Source organism: Lathyrus oleraceus, chromosome 1, assembly GCF_024323335.1.
Source record: "Lathyrus oleraceus cultivar Zhongwan6 chromosome 1, CAAS_Psat_ZW6_1.0, whole genome shotgun sequence".
Taxonomy (NCBI): Eukaryota; Viridiplantae; Streptophyta; class Magnoliopsida; order Fabales; family Fabaceae; genus Lathyrus; species Lathyrus oleraceus.
The window spans coordinates 55295013-55311970 of NC_066579.1; the positions used below are offsets into that span (position 1 = coordinate 55295013).

General features: G+C 32.6%; 2 protein-coding genes across 11 annotated transcripts; both read left to right on the forward strand.

Moving 5' to 3' along the window:
- Positions 1-982: 982 nt before the first annotated feature.
- On the forward strand, positions 983-5930 carry LOC127106834 (pentatricopeptide repeat-containing protein At1g62590). 10 transcript variants are annotated; one of them, XR_007795522.1, is made up of 4 exons: positions 992-2713; positions 3734-4235; positions 4326-4410; positions 5111-5930. XR_007795522.1 is itself a non-coding variant. In XM_051044532.1 (3 exons), exons 1-2 carry the CDS (start codon positions 1070-1072, stop codon positions 2699-2701), a joined length of 1230 nt encoding a protein of 409 aa, XP_050900489.1. In that variant the 5' UTR covers positions 983-1069; the 3' UTR covers positions 2702-2713; positions 3734-5930. The 10 variants fall into 10 exon arrangements, 4 of the variants coding, with proteins under 4 accessions (XP_050900489.1, XP_050900229.1, XP_050900350.1 ...); XR_007795628.1 differs by having other exon boundaries at positions 3734-3778; XM_051044532.1 differs by having other exon boundaries at positions 983-1089; positions 1492-2713; positions 3734-5930.
- A 599-nt stretch (positions 5931-6529) lies between these two features.
- Positions 6530-9915, forward strand: LOC127107294 (ras-related protein RABA6a). Its single transcript, XM_051044619.1, has 2 exons — positions 6530-6968; positions 9305-9915. Exons 1-2 carry the CDS (start codon positions 6748-6750, stop codon positions 9735-9737), a joined length of 654 nt encoding a protein of 217 aa, XP_050900576.1. The 5' UTR covers positions 6530-6747; the 3' UTR covers positions 9738-9915.
- Positions 9916-16958: the final 7043 nt, after the last annotated feature.

Below are 16958 nucleotides of genomic sequence, written 5' to 3' on the forward strand. Positions count from 1 at the left end.
TTCTGTCAACAAAATTATGATTATGTCAACATTGTCACTAATAACATAATAACAAATTCATTTAATTCATAAACTCATTACACAAAATTACATTTGTTTTGAAATGTTCATTGGAAACAAAAGTAACATTTCACCAATAACATCATGACAATTTCATTTCATTCACAAACTCATTATACAGAGATACATTTCATGACAGATACACATAAAAGACAGTGATTTCATAGACTGATAAAATTCAAACCTAAAAATACATTGTTACAAATACAACATTCAACACTAAACTTAATGTTTCTAACTTTTCATAAGATGTCATAATAAATAATATGATGCATTAAGAAATCCTCCTAAAACATACTAGTAGAGCTTATGGGTTGACCAAATAGATCCGACCCATTTTGAACGCTCTAATTGAAAGATTTAACTTGTCACCCCCTATTTATATATGACACCTCCCATTTAGAACAATTTTACCGTTATATCCTTGGATGAATTTCGAAAATTTTAGAAATTTATTGGTTTTTATCGGAAATTTTAAGTCTTTATTGGAAATTTTAGAAATTTTTACCATTTTTTAATGCAAAATTATCGGAAAATTTTAAATTTGCAGAAGTTTTTATTTTTTTCCAGAAATTTTGACAATTCTCGGTATGAGTTTAAGATTTTCTAAGAAAATACTAGATATATTTGATATTTTTTTTCAGGTTTTTTGAAATTTTTAATATTTTTTATCGAAAATTTTAAAATTTCTGATATTTTTTATAATTTTTTTTTGAAATTTTATTAAAAAATTTGAAAATTTAAAATTTCTGATTTAAATGTGAGAGTTTTAAAAAATATAAAAAAATGCATACCATAAATTTTATTTTTGATTTGTTAACAAGAGTAAATTTAAAAAAAAATAAAATAAAATTGATTGGTAAAAATAGCATTCACATTTTTTAAAATTTTAAAATTATTGAGTCCAAGGTATAAAGTTGGGGTGACAAATTAAATCCTTTCACTGTTTCCTTCTTCCAAGTTGAAAAAGCAAAATCGAAACTTTGCCGCAAAAACAAAAACAACAACAATGTCAGTGTTGAGATTAAGGTACGCTTTCCCTGTCCCATCTCCCAACTTGTTTCTTCTTCGATTACACTCTCACGCTCACTCCCCATTAGATCGCAACGTTGTTGCTGTTGACGATGCTATTTCCTCTTTCAATCGCATGCTCAATATGAACCCTACCCCTTCCATCTCCAAATTCGGCAAAATCTTAGCTTCCCTCGTTAAGATCAATCATTTCCATACCGCTATTTCCCTTTTCCGGAAAATGGAATTTAGAGGAATTCAAACCGACATTGTTAATTTAAGCATCTTGATTAATTGTTTCTGCCACCTTCGTCAACTCAATTTCGCATTTTCTGTATTGGCCAAGATTCTCAAGCTAGGTTATCACCCTAATACCATAACAATGACCACACTTATCAAAGGTCTATGTCTTAATGGCAGGGTTAATGAAGCTCTTCACTTTCACGACGAAGTTATAGCGAAGGGGTTTCATCTTGATCGGGTTAGTTACGGGACGTTGATTAACGGATTATGTAGAATAGGAGAAACAAGAGCTGCCATGCAGGTTTTGAGAAAGATTGAAGGGTTGTTGGTTAAGCCGGACGTCGTCATGTACAATACAGTCATTAATAGTCTGGTGAAAGATAAACTTGTGAATGAAGCCTTTAATTTATATTCTGAAATGATTGTTAAGAGAATTTCTCCTGATATTATCACTTACAATACTTTAATATATGGCCTTTGCATTGTCGGTCGATTGAAAGAAGTAATAGGTTTGTTAAATGAAATGTTGTTGAAGAATATCAGCCCGAATGTTCGTACTTTCAATACGTTGATTGATGGTTTATGTAAAGAAGGAGATGTGAAAGGAGCTACAAGTGTTTTAGCTATTATGATAAAACAAAGCGTGGAACTAAATGTTGTCAGTTATAATTTATTGATCGATGGGTATTTCTTGGTTAAAGAAGTGAACAAGGCAAAAAATGTGTTTGACTCTATTGTCTTGACAAGAGGGGAACCTGATCTTCACAGTTACAATATCATGATTGATGGATTATGTAAGAATAAAATGGTGGATGAAGCTCTGATTCTTTTTAAAGAAATGTGTTCCAAAAGTATGACTCCTAGTACGATAACATATAGTTCTCTTATTGATGGACTTTGCAAATCAGGGAGAATCTCTGATGTTTGGGATCTTATAGATGAGATGCATGATAGAGGCCAACCTGCTGATGTGATCACCTACACTTCCTTAATGGATGCTTTATGCAAAAACCATAATCTCGACAAGGCAATTGCGTTATTTAGGAAAATTAAGGATCTGGGTTTTCAAGCAAATGTCTACACGTACACGGTATTAATTGATGGACTGTGCAGCTGTGGAAGACTTAAGGATGCACAAGAGGTTTTTAGGATACTTCTGACTAATGACTATCATTTAAATGTTTGCACGTATACTGTTATGATTAAAGGGCTTTGTAAAGAGGGCTTGTTTGATGAAACATTGGCATTGCTTTCGAAAATGGAAGACGATGGTTGCATTCCTAATGCCATAACTTATGAGATAGTTATTCAAGCTCTGTTAAAAAAAGGCAAGAAAAATATGGCAGTGAAACTTCTTTGTGAAATGAGTGCTAGAGGTCTACTATAAGAGTAAAACAAGGTTAGATGCTTTCTAGTTACAATTTAAGTTTTTTAAATTTTCATGACTACCACCCTATCTTTATTTCCTTTTACCGTCTCATGTAAGAATAATCGAGGGCGATTTGTCTTCTGTTTTTTTTAGTCTCGACATTTTGCAGCTACATTATGTTAACATTCAATTGGTTAGACTGTTATTGTTGTCAGCTATAAACAAAATAAAATTTATTGGGAAGATCCCAAATCCCACATTAGCAGTGTTTTCAATGGCGGAGAGTCAAAATCTCGCCATACTGGACGCTATGCGGTGCTCTTATAGCGTATTATGTCGAAAAAGCACGCGATATCGGCTGATATTTACCATTACAGAAAGCCCAAAAACCGCCACGTATACCCGCTATAACGCCACAATTGCGGATGTTTGATAACACTGCACATTAATTAGACATAGAGCTCGAAAAAAAGTTTATATAGAGGGTCACCCCTCACCTTACAAGCCGGTTTTGTAAGGATAAGTTAGACAAAACTCTAATTCTTAACATGATATTAGAGCTTATCGACGTGAGACTCTTAACACACATTCTTAACACACCTGTAGGCCTAACTCATCTTTACAAAACCGACTTGTAAGGTGGGGATTGCCCCCACTTATGAGTACATGTTCAGGCTATATATTATCCGATGTGAGACTCTTAACACACCTTTTATGCCTAGGAGATAGACTCTAATATCATGTTCAGAAATGTGGTTTAGGCCTAACTCATCCCTACAAAACCGGCTTGTAGGGTAATGATTGTCCCCACTTATAAGCACAGGTTCATGCCATATATTATCCGATTTGAGACTTTTAACAAATACCAAAATAAAATTATACCAATAATAAGTAATAACTCTCAACCGTGCTAAGCTGATTCCTCATCCATGCCCCTAAGAATATAATCATATATGGCTATTGATTCTTTCTCAATCTGCTGGATTTTTCAAGCTTTGATTCGATCATTTGTTTAATTACTGGGGTCCTGATAATATTCTATTCATGCAGTTTGGATGCTTCTGCTTTTGATATTAGCATCTAAGGGGGAGGCACGTGAGTTTTGTTTTGGCTTTATCTAGTTGTGAACATCCTATCTTCACGATTTATCTTTTTCATTGCAGATTTTGCTACTGTGAAGTCTTGGATCACAACAATTTTGTTCATAACCTCTTGAGTCTTGTTCATAACCTCTTAATGTCAATATGGTTGTCCTCCTACCACTTGTATATAAAACTTGTACTGCTCATCTTAGTCCTCCATAAATGTTCATCTTAGTCCTCCATAAGTGTTAGGATTCTCCTCTGTATCGGAGCTTTGCTCTGAGAGTAGTTAGAGAAGCTCTATATTTCTATTATCATTCTATTAACAATATTGTATTATTTATCTAAATTTATAATTGTTATTTGCCGAATCTTTTCCTCTATTATCCCTTGTTTTGGTTGCGATTACATTGGTCTCTATCAGTTAAATGATTGGTTTAGCGTTTGTAAAACTCCAAATGATTGTCTAGGTAAAATCCAATTTCTTATTGCTTTATGTGTAGGATTTCAAAACTAGACCAAACTTTTTATCTAACTGATCAAACTAATTTTGTTTTCAGATTGAAATCCAAGAGCATTGACATTAAGATAATTGTTTCTCAATGGATTTATGAATTATGCCTTGGTTTGTTTCTGAATTTAATGGTCAGTGTTAGTGCTATTGTATCCTTCAATCATTTAATCAAAATTCAGTGCTGTTTATTCTTCCATCTCTTTTTCTTTGCATTTTAATTGCATCTCCCATTGGTCAGACAGAGCTTGAAAAAAATTTATATATAGTGACACCGCCCATCTTACAGAATGAAAATAATATTATCCTACCAAGTACAAGTTGGTCAATCATCTAAGATTAGGCCTGGTCAGGAGCATTTCCTCACAGTATTATACCAAAATTTTTAGGTGCCAGTGTTATCCGTATACAATATTACCCTAAAAAATTTAACAGTAGCAATGTCATGGATTTAAATTATTACAACTTGATATTATTACTATTATTTGATTTGAGATAGGTTTAGTAGGACCAACCATAGTTCTATTATTAGTATTGTAATTAGAATTTTGGTTGCCATGACTTAGTGTATTCTTGTATTCTTAGCAGTGATCTACAGTATATGGTGATTTATTGACCTGGTTCAGTATTAATCTGATGAGTATATTTGAATTTCTGCCTTCTTTTTGTGATGAGATTGAAAAGATGATGAGTTCCTTTTGGTAGGTCATAATGCTAATCGGTTGTGTGGAATTCATTGTCTTATCACTCATCTTTTCAAAGCAAAATATTTTCCAGTGATTTTCATGATGGCACTGGTGATATGTCTTAATGATGGCACTGGTACACCTGCAGGTTTCAGACTTATTACGGCCAGAGGTGAAGAATTGGAACACAAATATGATCAACCACGTATTTGACATGTATATGGCTGCTAGAGTTCTGTTGGTGCCACTGTTCAATTCGGTTGTTGATGACTGATGCGTTTGGAAAGAGGTGAAGCGTTTGCAAGAAAGAGGAGCGGGGTGCTCGCCCAATTGCAGTTATGATATCGAGCAAATGGAAGAATACAAATTTCCGCATCTGGGAGGACCAAACAGAAATGCACCCGCTAGTAATTAGGTGTGCAATCCAGCTGCTCACAAACTGGAATTCTGCTCAAATTACGCATCAGCAGCGGGCTATCAGTTCAGGTAGGGCTGATCTGGTGCACTGGAAGAAGCCCGCCCCTCCGTGGTTTAAATGCGATGTAGACACATCTTTTGCTTCTCAAATTCGGGTAGGTTTTGGTAAACGTGTATTCGAGATGAGGATGGGAGCTTTTGCTTATTGATCTGTTTGATTGGGAAAGCAGCCAAGAAGTTCAGTTTAGGCACCTCTAGAAAAAAGATGTGTCATTGTTGGTGTCTGAAACTGACGAGAATATTTGTTATTACATTTGATTTATTCCGTTAAAAAAATATTATCATTGGTATCGACGTGTCAGTATCGGTGTCGTGTTTCCGATGTCCGTGTTTTATAGGCGAACGAGTGATTATATCAGTCAGCCACTTAATCAGACCTGAAAATGTAAATGTAGTCATCTTGTGAGAGTGATACTGGCTCATGTTCGTTTAATTTATGCCTGTATTAATGATTATTGTTATTCTATTCTCAATGCATTCAGTTTGCAGAATCTAAATGTTTATTTAAAAAAATTTACTAGTCAATATCATAAAATCCAAACAAATCTAAATTTTAGGATTTGAAATAGATAGTTTTAAAAGAAATTACAAGACTTTATGAACATGTGATGGAAAAGTTGTAAGTATATCACCTAATCATGTAATCCTAAAGCCGTGTGGATAAAATGATATTCCCCCATTTTTTACTCATTTCTATCTTGCCGACTTGGACTTTAATCCTATCCAATATATTAAAAAAATAATAATAATAAAAAAAGATAATTTAATATGAATTAATTTGATGTGATCCTAAATATCTCAATTTAATATATTTTAAATAATAAAATATTTTCTAAAAAAATTACATTATTGAAACACATTTTTTTATTATGTTTGACTATTTTACTTCAAAGGACTTTAAAACTTATTTACCTTTTCCACAGTATAAAACCTCAGATCGTCCTCAATTCCAACATAAAGAAGAAACCTAAATGAAATCCATAAACTTACTAATTTTAATATGAATTATATTATATTATAAAAAAAACATTTGTACGTAAATAATGAATATGAATTATAAGTGGAACCAACCTTTATGCCGTTCCATTTATTATTGAGAACAGTATGGGTGTAAAGCTAGTACTAGTTGATAGTGCCCTCTTGCTTAATCTATAATCTAATATCTCACCTTATAAATATGATAATAAACATGCACCTTCTCTTTACTTTCTCCCCATATATCCATCACTTTATACTAACTTTATAAACAAACAAAAACATCATTTGGTTTCAAGTGTTTTCTTTCTCATCTCTTGATTATATATACATATGGGTGATGATATATTTGATGAGGAGTGTGATTATCTTTTTAAAGCAGTTGTAATAGGAGATTCTGGAGTTGGGAAATCAAATCTAATTTCAAGGTTTACAAAAGATGAATTTAGAATTGATTCAAAACCAACCATAGGTGTTGAGTTTGGTTACAAGAACATCAAGGTTAGAGACAAGCTCATCAAAGCACAGATATGGGACACTGCTGGCCAAGAGAGGTAACATGTGTTTTGTTTTGTTCCTTTTTTTGTCCTCAACATCTTGTTGGCTAAGGTTTTGTTTCAATGGTTGATTAACAAAATTTACATAACCTGAGTTCAAATCTTCCAATAGCAATATTCAAAGTTGGTGTTCATATTTGGTTTGCTTAGTCTAGAAGGATTTAAATCAACTATGTTTTATTTGACTTTATTTATTGTTAATTTTTTCATCCCTTATCTACTTCCACATAATTTACAAATATTGGTCCCACCTTTTTTTTTTGTTAACTAACTTTTTGTTATTGTTTGCTTTTGTATGTTAAAGTAAATAATTAATAAAAACAAGAAGAAAGAACGGACAAAATTGTTTTTATTTTAAAAAACAAAGTTAGAACGTTTTTTCCAACTTACTACAACTCATTCGTGAGAGTGACCTTGATAATGATATATTGAATTTGAAAATGTATGAAGTTAAAATGCAAAAATTAATTAAAAGTCAGGGTTGCCAATTAGTATAGTTTTGTGTGAATGAAAGGTTATTTGAGTTGAATTGAATTGTTTTAATTTATTTGATATATGCATTCAAAATTTCAAACAGAAGATAATTTTCTTCAAACCGACTTAAACGACTAAACGTTACTATTTTTATTTTTTTTTGGTTTTTAGCATATTTCTAGATTGGACTGTTTCAGTTATAGAACTAAGATATTTTTTTTAACAGTACTAGTTGAAAGCATAAGTCTATAACTATAATAATTTCAAGTGGGACTTAATGATTATACGATTATCATGAATAGAATTATAACTTATAAGCTTGGCATTAGGGTTATATTTGTTTATAGTTTTGATTAGAATAAATGTTCACTATTTCTTTAATTTTTTGGTGTAATTTTTTGGACATATTTTTAATTAAATAAAAACCCGAATCGATAATATCTTAATCGGTTTGGTTTGATTCGGTTTTTAATATTTTTCAAAAATAAAACCGAACGAAACTAACCGATATAGTTTTGTTTAGTTTGGTTCGATTGATCAAATTACAATATTTTTTTCAAACATTACTTCATCCGTGTATTCTTCATTATTGTATTTTTTTGATATATTTTATGCTATTATTTTTTAAAATAATATATTTTAAGTAATTTATTTCATACTATATCTTAATCCATACACATGATTCACATTGCATCATGAAATAAGTTCACTATCAAATATAAAAGTCGACACATGACATTATAAAGTTGGGAAAAGATTTGAAAACTTAACAAATAGAACACAACAAAACATACGTCAATTAACATGTTTCACACCTCAAACACACATCAAAACTATTTTGTAATAAGATTAGAAGGTAAGGAAAAAAAAAAGATAAGAAAAAAAAATGAAAATTAAGGAAGAGAACTTTAACACAAATAAGACAACATAAAATATCATAATGACGGTAGTAAGATCAACATTTGTGGTGGATAATAAGAGCAACAGTTCCATGTAAACAAGTTTTTGTGACTTATGGTTTCTACTTTCTAAATATACAGAGTTTACTTCTAGATATATGTTTTTCTGAAAGGAAGGAAGTGTAAACAAAGATGGTGAATTGTTGGACCCATACAAAATTTGAGCTTAATGACGGATAAATAAAAGATTTAGAGCGTAATTATATCAATTGATCTCTCGTTCATTAGTTTGACGGTTCCTAAAAATTAAAACTGAAAACCAAATCAAACCACATTGATTTTCATTGGTTCGGTTCAGTTTTAGAACCAAACCAGAAACAATCAATTTTATATGGATTTGGTTTGATTTGAATTGTTGGTTTAATTGATTTTTTCTGATTTATTTACCTCCTTGAAAACTAATGTTTATTATTTTGATTAAAATAAATAATTATTATATATTGATAGTGCATAAAAAAATTTGTTTTTTAAAAGAATATTTTTGTATAAAATGATAAATAAATAGTCGTGATTAATTTTTTTTTAATATTTAAAAATTTATATAAGGATATAAGGATGGTGTAATGGCTGAGATTGCAAAATTATAGGTTTATAAGGTTGGGTGAGGTGGGTCTAGGACAAGGATTGGGCATGCATAAGAAACAAAGATGAAAATGAATGTCCATAGTAAGTAAGAACAGAAAAAAACACGTTGACAATGAATATGTCGAAGAAAACCATGTGACATAAACATGGTTTTGGTCACCAACCCCACAATCAATAACTCTATCTTCTTTCAATCTTCAAACTCACCAAACCTTACTATAATATCAATAGCACTCAACAATAATCTTTATGTTAGGTATCTATAACATTTCTACTTCCTATCTTATTTAATATTGATCCTATATTTTATGGTAGGTTTAGAGCTATCACAAGCTCATACTATAGAGGTGCATTAGGAGCAATGCTAGTTTATGACATAACAAGATTATCAACTTTTGTTAACATAAAAAAATGGTTACATGAGCTAAGAGAATTTGGAAATGAAGACATGGTGATAATTCTAGTAGCAAATAAATCTGATTTGAGTCATTCAAGGGAAGTTGAGAAAGAAGAAGGAAAAGTGTTTGCAGAAAAAGAAGGTTTATGTTTCATGGAAACCTCTGCTTTACAAAATTTGAATGTTGAGGAAGCATTTTTACAAATGATTACTATAATACATGATATCATAAGCCAAAAAAGTTTGGAAGATAAAATGAATGGACCAAAGTTGAATCTTACTAATGGGAAGGAAATTCATATAGCTGATGAAGTTACAGCTACTAAACAAGTCAATTGTTGTTCAAGATGATAATTTGGATCATATATTTTTGATATTGTGTAAATATTATTACTTAAATGATTATATAGTGATGATTACTATTACTATTGTATTTTTCCAACTTCTCTTTGTGTAATTCCTTTTTACTTTGAGCTTTGCAATTTGTAAGAGATGAATTGAAGTTAAAATGTAAATGTTGGTTTTTATACTATAGTTGTTGAAAAAGAGTGTAACTGTTTTTGGTAAGTTTATTAGATTTGGTTAAGTTAGTTAGAGTGAAGTTAACTTTATAACTTGTATATATAATCACTTACCATCATGTAATACAAGAAGATCTTGTATCATTATTCTCCAAGATTGTTTAGTTCATTCAATATGGTATTACACGTCTAAAAGAGATCTCTTCCACTCCATCTTCGCCTTCATCCCTCTTTGTTGAAGATAAGAGCTTCATGGAAGCTTTGGCTTTTACTTCATCTCCTTTCCTTTTCTTTAGAAGTTCATTTGTAATTTAAAGTTGTTGTAATTGTATCTCTGTGTGTCGAATATGATCACACATGTTGTATATTTATATGCAAAAGAGGTATACCCAATAGGTAATAGTATAATTTACATTTATGACTAATTGAATATCAATCATTACTAATTGACTGATAACAAATTCTCAACACTCCCCCGGATCGTATATATTGTATGACGCGAGTTTGTTACAAATATAATTCACTCGAGAGCCCTTGGGAGACTTGGTAAACATATCAGTCAGTTGATCTTCATATTTGACAAAGGATGTGGTTATTTTCCTGACAGTACTTTGTTTCTTACATAGTGACAATCTATTTCTATGTGCTTAGTCCGTTCATGAAAAATTGGATTGAATGCAATCTGAAGTGCCGCTTGATTGTCGCATATGGGTTTTGTGGCCTGAAAGTCTCCCAATCTAAGTTCTGAGAGGAAATTCTTAAGCCATGCAAGTTCCTTCAATGTTGCTGCCATAACACAGTATTCAGCTTCAACACTAGATAGTGCAAATGTGTTTTATTTCTTGCTCCTCCATGAGATTATATTTCCTCCAATAAGAACATAATATCCGGAAGTGGATCTCCGATCCGACAGTGATCATGTCAGTCTGCATCCGAATAACACGTGATTTTATCAGCACCCTTTTATTCATATAATAGGCCTCTTTCTGGTGCATTCTTTATATATCTGAGAATTCGAATAACTGCATTTCAATGAGTATCACAAGGAGCGTTCAGGAACTGACTCACAATGCTCACTACAAAAGTAATATCCGGTCTGATGAGATAAGATGATTGAGTCTACCCACTAAATGTCCATATCTTCCCGGGTCTTTCAACAACTCCCCCCTGACCTGGAAGAAGCTTGACGTTGAGATCCATAGGAGTATCAATAGGACGATAGTCAAACATACCCATTTCAGTTAGGATGTCTAATGCATACTTACGTTGGTTAATTGCAATGCCTGATAAGGACTGAGCAACTTCAATACCTAAGAAGTATTTGAGTGAACCCAAATCTTTTGTCTGAAAGTTTTTGAAAAAATGAGTTTGGAGTCGCTGGATACCCTATGTATCGTCTCTAGTGATAACAATGTCATCAACATAGACCATAAGAAAGATGTGTTGACCGATTGAGGAATGAAGGAAGAAAACAGAGTGATCTTCTTCACAACTAGTCATACCAAATTATATCAAGGCAGAACTGAACCGACCAAACATAACAGGTGAAGACAGTTTCATCCCATAAAGATAACGATGAAGCCGACAAACAAGTCTTGAATTTTCAGGAACTGTAAAACCTGGAGGTTAATCCATATACACTTCCTCCTCCAATTCTCTGTGTAAAACGGCATATTTAATGTCCAACTGATGAAGAGACCAATGATTAATAGCAGACATTTCAAGGAAGAGACATAATGAACTAATCTTGGCCACTGGAGAAAAAGTGTCCCCATAATCAAGGCCAAATATCTGTGTGTATTTCTTGGCTACCAAGCGAGCTTTGAAACGATCAATCTGACCATCCAGTCCAACTTTCACTGTATAAACCCAATGCCATCCCATTGTAGTTTTGTTGGAAGGTAAAGTAACAATGTCCCAAGTGTTATTTGAATGCAATGCGGCCATTTCTTCCATCATCGCCTGACGCCTATTGGGACCAGTCATAGCTTCACCTGTAAACTTAAGAATAAACATAAAATCTAAAGCAGACACAAAAGAAACATAGGAAGTAGAGAGACATTCATAATTTAAAACACAAGTATATTTAGGATTTGAGTTATGAGATTGAATACCTTTTCGCAATGCTATTGGAAGATCAAGTTCAGGTGACGTAGCTAGAGGAACAGTTGGAGCAGGAGGTGGTGCTGGTGGATTAATATCATCTTTAACTTCTGATGGACGGGATGCCCTTCACTGGTAGACATGCAATGGAGGTTTAATGGGTGTGGGGATGACAAAAGGGATATCTCGAACATCTAAATTACATATCTCATTGGGTGACACCGAGACAGAGAAAAAAGGGGAACCTTCAAAGAATGTAATGTCGGAGGAAAAAATGTATCGTTGAAGTTGAGGAAAAAAACAACGATATCCCTTTTTTATACGCGAGTATCCTATAAAAATACATTTGAGAATTTTGGTAGAAAGTTTGTCTTTACCTAGACTAAGATCATGAACAAAGCATGTGTAACCAAAAATGCGAAGAGGAATGGGGGTAGAGATCATATTACGAATTCAAGAGAGAGTATGGAATCTGTTCTTGAAGGACCGATGAAGGAATTTGGTTGATAAGTTGACATGCTGTGAGGAGAGCATCACCCAAAAAAAAAAGAAGATACATTGAGGTGAAGTAAAAGAGTCCATGCGGTTTCAACTAAATGACGATTCTTCCGTTCAGCAACATCGTTTTGTTGTGGTGTATGAACACATAATGATTGATGAATAATTCCATGTGATATTAAAAAGGATTGAAACTGGGATTACATATATTCACGAGGGTTATCAATGCGTAAAATGTTAATGGAAATGTTAAATTGGTTTTTAATTTTAATATAAAACTCTTGAAATATACGAAAGACATCTGAACGATTTTTCATTAGAAATAACCAACTGCATCAGAGAAATCATCGATGAAAGTAACAAAGTAATAATATCCTAAAGTAGACTTCATATGACTAGGACCCCAAATATCATAATGAACCAAAGAAAACGGTGATGCAACACTTTTATGTACTCGTTGACAATAAGTACTACGAGTATGTTTGCCTAATTAACTGAACTGACACTGAAAAGATGAAATCTTAGAAAAATTAGGAACTAAAAGACACATTTTATTAAGACTAGGGTGGCCCAAACATTGATGTGTAAGGTTTTGAGAAGCAATAGAAGCACATACCACCGGTGGAGATAGATGATATAATCCTCCAGATTCACTTCCTGCTCCAATCGTCTGTCATGACGTTGATCCTGTACATAAATAAATTTATCATTAAAAAGGATTGAACAATCAAGAGTACGAGTAAGCTTGTGAACAAATATTATATTAAAAGGGAAACCATGAATGTAAGACAAGTTTGAAAGTGGATGTGCCTGACCAAGGCCATGAAATTTGATTTTAGAACCATCCGACATAGTGAAATTCCTTAGTTATCAACTTGAATTTGTCCAATTCGTATATATATTGATGATCTCACGAATGCAGGACAAAAATCCTACACAATAATTTTAAGTTAAATAGCATGTCCTCGTGTTAATACTCATCAAAAAGGGATGACAAAGTGATTTAAGATAAGAATTGAAACACAATTTAAGAGATAACAGAAAATACTCATCTAAAAGCGTATTGTTACGCTTTTGGTAAGGATTCCAAGATGTTGTAGAATAATTTTTTTCTCATGACTTGATGGTCATCCTTTTTCCTTCTCAAGTTCAACCATTTTCGGGTGATCAATCCATCTTTGGTGACTTTGAGTATGTCTTCTAAAGATTCATCCGTATCAAAAGAACTTTCCATATATTTCTTGGATGCAGTACATCGTAAGTGATGTAGTCAATCTTAATAATGATAAGTACTCTCAAGTAATTTTAACAATAAATATAGTAGTGAAAGGGAAATTTATCTACAATACCTGTTACATGATTAAGCATACATATTTGATAACTTCATAGGTCACAACATCATTCTTCTTTGCCACAAATTCAATAAACAATAAGATGTTACATTTTTTATGCCTTGAGCTTCCCTTGTTAAGATCCCATATTCTCTTCAAGTAGTCAATACATTTTCCCTCTAAAGTCAATCAATAGTTCTAGGTACCCAATTTTCATTAGGTCCTTGAGGGCGAGTGAAAATATTTTTGTATTTGGGAAATCATTGAAATACACCTTTAAGAACTAAAAATACCCTAAATTTGCATTTAGAAATGGCATGACCTTTCTTATAACAATAGTGACAAGTCAAGTGATGATGAGAATGACTTTTTCTATTAGATTCTTTTATAACAAAATTATACTTTTTGTATGGTTCATATAAATGTCTTTTGAATTTTGTTGGATCAACAACGAAAGTAAATTTTGGTTCTAAAGCCTTGTTCAATTTGGCCTTTAGAGTATTAACCTCTTTTTACCAAATGTGACAAGTTTCACAACTAAATCAAGAAGGTTTCTCATCCTCAATCTTATCTTTTTGAGCATCTGACATGGTTTGCTTAAGAGTTTCCATTTGTTTTTCCATCTCTAAAATTTTAGTTTCATAGTATGAAAATATTCTCTTATTTGAAGCCAACCTTTTAAAAGTGTCTACGGCTTCACCATATAGATTATCAAAAGCAGTTTGTAATTCATAATGAGCCATTTCATCAATAGGTTCATATTTATAATGATTTACCTTTTTATTCTTAGGATGATGGGCCGTGAGACAAAGATGTGCCTCTTCGTCAATTTCACTTGAGCTACGTTCACTTGAGGATTCACTATCGCTTTCCGAAGGTATATATGCTCTTACAGTCTTTCTAGACTTCTTGTATTAACCATTACCTTTATCCTTCTTAAGTTGTGGACAATCCAACTTGTAGTGTCTGTGTTTACCACAATTAAAACATGAGCTCTTTGATTGTCCTTTCTTATTCTCTTCATGTGTTAAGGAGTTAACTCGTCTTCTAAAGTTGATAAGATTGTTGTCATAGTGATTTACTATATTTCTCTTAATGTAGTTATGATATTTTTTAACAAACAACACCATTTTCTCATCATCCAACTTCTCATTATCACTAGATCCACTCTCATCATACTCTTTTGTTGAGGAATTGAAAATAGAAGCCACATGTGTGATGGGCTTATTTTCTACCTCTTTTCTTTGTTATTTTCTTTCTTAACATTCTCCTCATGCTTATCTAAGCTAATGAGCTCTTGCTCATGTTCTTCAAGCTTTCCAAACAAATTTGTAGTGTCCAAAGTCAATAAATTGTTGGTTTCCTTGATGGCGGTCATCTTAGGTTTCCATTCCCTATTAAGACATCTCAAAACTTTTTTAGTAGCAATGTCATTGGAAACCGACTTACCAAGTGCACTCAAACGATTTATAAGATGAATGAATCTCTTTTTCATATCGACAATAGTTTCATCATGTGAAATAGTTTAAACTCTTGATTTAAAGTGTTGATTCGAGCTTGTTTGACCTCATTTGTATCCTCATGGGCAACTTGTAATGAGTCATACATAGCTTTAGCGATTTCTCAATGAGAGACACAGTAATATTCATCAACTCCTAAAGCGGAGATTAGAAGATTCCTTGCCCTCCAATCACAAGACCATTTTTTCTCATCTTCTGCATTTTATTGTGCTTCCAGTTTAGGTATGGTAACACCTTTCGCATTGGTCATAGTTATTTCAAATGGACCATTTTGGATAGCTTTCCATACATTCTATCAATATAATTGATATGAATATGCATACAATCCTTCCAATAACCATAGTTTTCGCCATTGAAAATCGGCGCTTTATTATACGTCCCATTGGTTTGAAATTCATAATCTAATAAGCGAATTTTGAAGCACAAGATAAATCGGTGCTCTGATACCACTTGTTAGACGATGGCAACAATCTAGAAGGGGGTTTAATAAATCACTTAATGAAAATTTTCTTATTAAAGTTCTGTTTGGAAAAATATTTTTCTATGGCAAGCAAAAATGAATTTGGATCGATTCTCGTCTATCTGAATCGTTGTTGGTAGGATCAGATATGCGTACAAACCGTAATATAAAGTATGCTAAAGATGAGAAAATTCAATCAACAAGTTCAATATAGTTTGTTTGAATATAAATCACTCTTAAGATAAACAATTTCCAATGAGAAGTAAAAATAAACTTGACAAAGGAATTTTGTCGAACACTTGGTGTGCAGTAATTTTATCGAACATTTGGTGTGCAATAAACCAAGCTTGATTCTCTTTATGTTGAAGTTACAACAAACCAATTGCAATGGTTTAAATTGCAATAGTTTTACACAAACAATTTTAAACACTTTAACACACCAAAATTTTCAACAATTCAAATTACACACTGAGTGTGATCAAAATATAATAAGAAAATTGAGAGAGAGAGAGAGAGAGAGAGAGAGAGAGAGAACACTAAGATTTTTTTAGGTTGTTCCCCAATTGTCCTCACTATGGGTACATCTTCCCTCAATTTGAAGTCGAATTGAGATATTGTAATTAACCTTTGCAATATCAGTTTACAAGAGAAGTAGTAGGAATTCAAACCCCAAACCCTAAGTTTGATGTTGATCCTATCTCCTTATCTATACTTGATCTTAGCAAGATCAAGTCACACAAGATCTCCAATATGATCCTCCAGTTACCGCTACTCCTTTGACTGAACCTTCCGTTCTCCAAAGCTTTCACTCGGATGAATCCAAATTGAGAAATCTTGCCCCAAGTCTTTCAATTGATCCTCCGGTTACCACTAATCCTTTGCAAGAACCCCCGTTCTTCAAAGCCTTTGCTCGACTGAATCCAAGTTGACAAGACTTGTGTAAAAACCTCCAAATCAACCCTTGATCTTGGAGTAAAAACCCTAACGGTTTTATCCTTGAAACCCCAAAGAAAACCTTAACCCAATTTGATTACACAAACCTGAATTGGATCTTACCAATCTATTCTTGCCAACAAACAATAAAAAATGATTATATGTAGTTGATGAATGTATCAAGAGAGGTTGAAGATGATGAGAAT

Bases quoted from the DNA above. Each gene is read 5' to 3' on its own strand.
- LOC127106834 (XM_051044272.1), top strand. From the start codon at position 1,070: ATGTCAGTGTTGAGATTAAGGTACGCTTTCCCTGTCCCATCTCCCAAC.
- LOC127107294 (XM_051044619.1), top strand. From the start codon at position 6,748: ATGGGTGATGATATATTTGATGAGGAGTGTGATTATCTTTTTAAAGCA. The intron at 6,969-9,304 runs GTAACATGTGTT...ATTTTATGGTAG, and splicing joins GACACTGCTGGCCAAGAGAG to GTTTAGAGCTATCACAAGCT.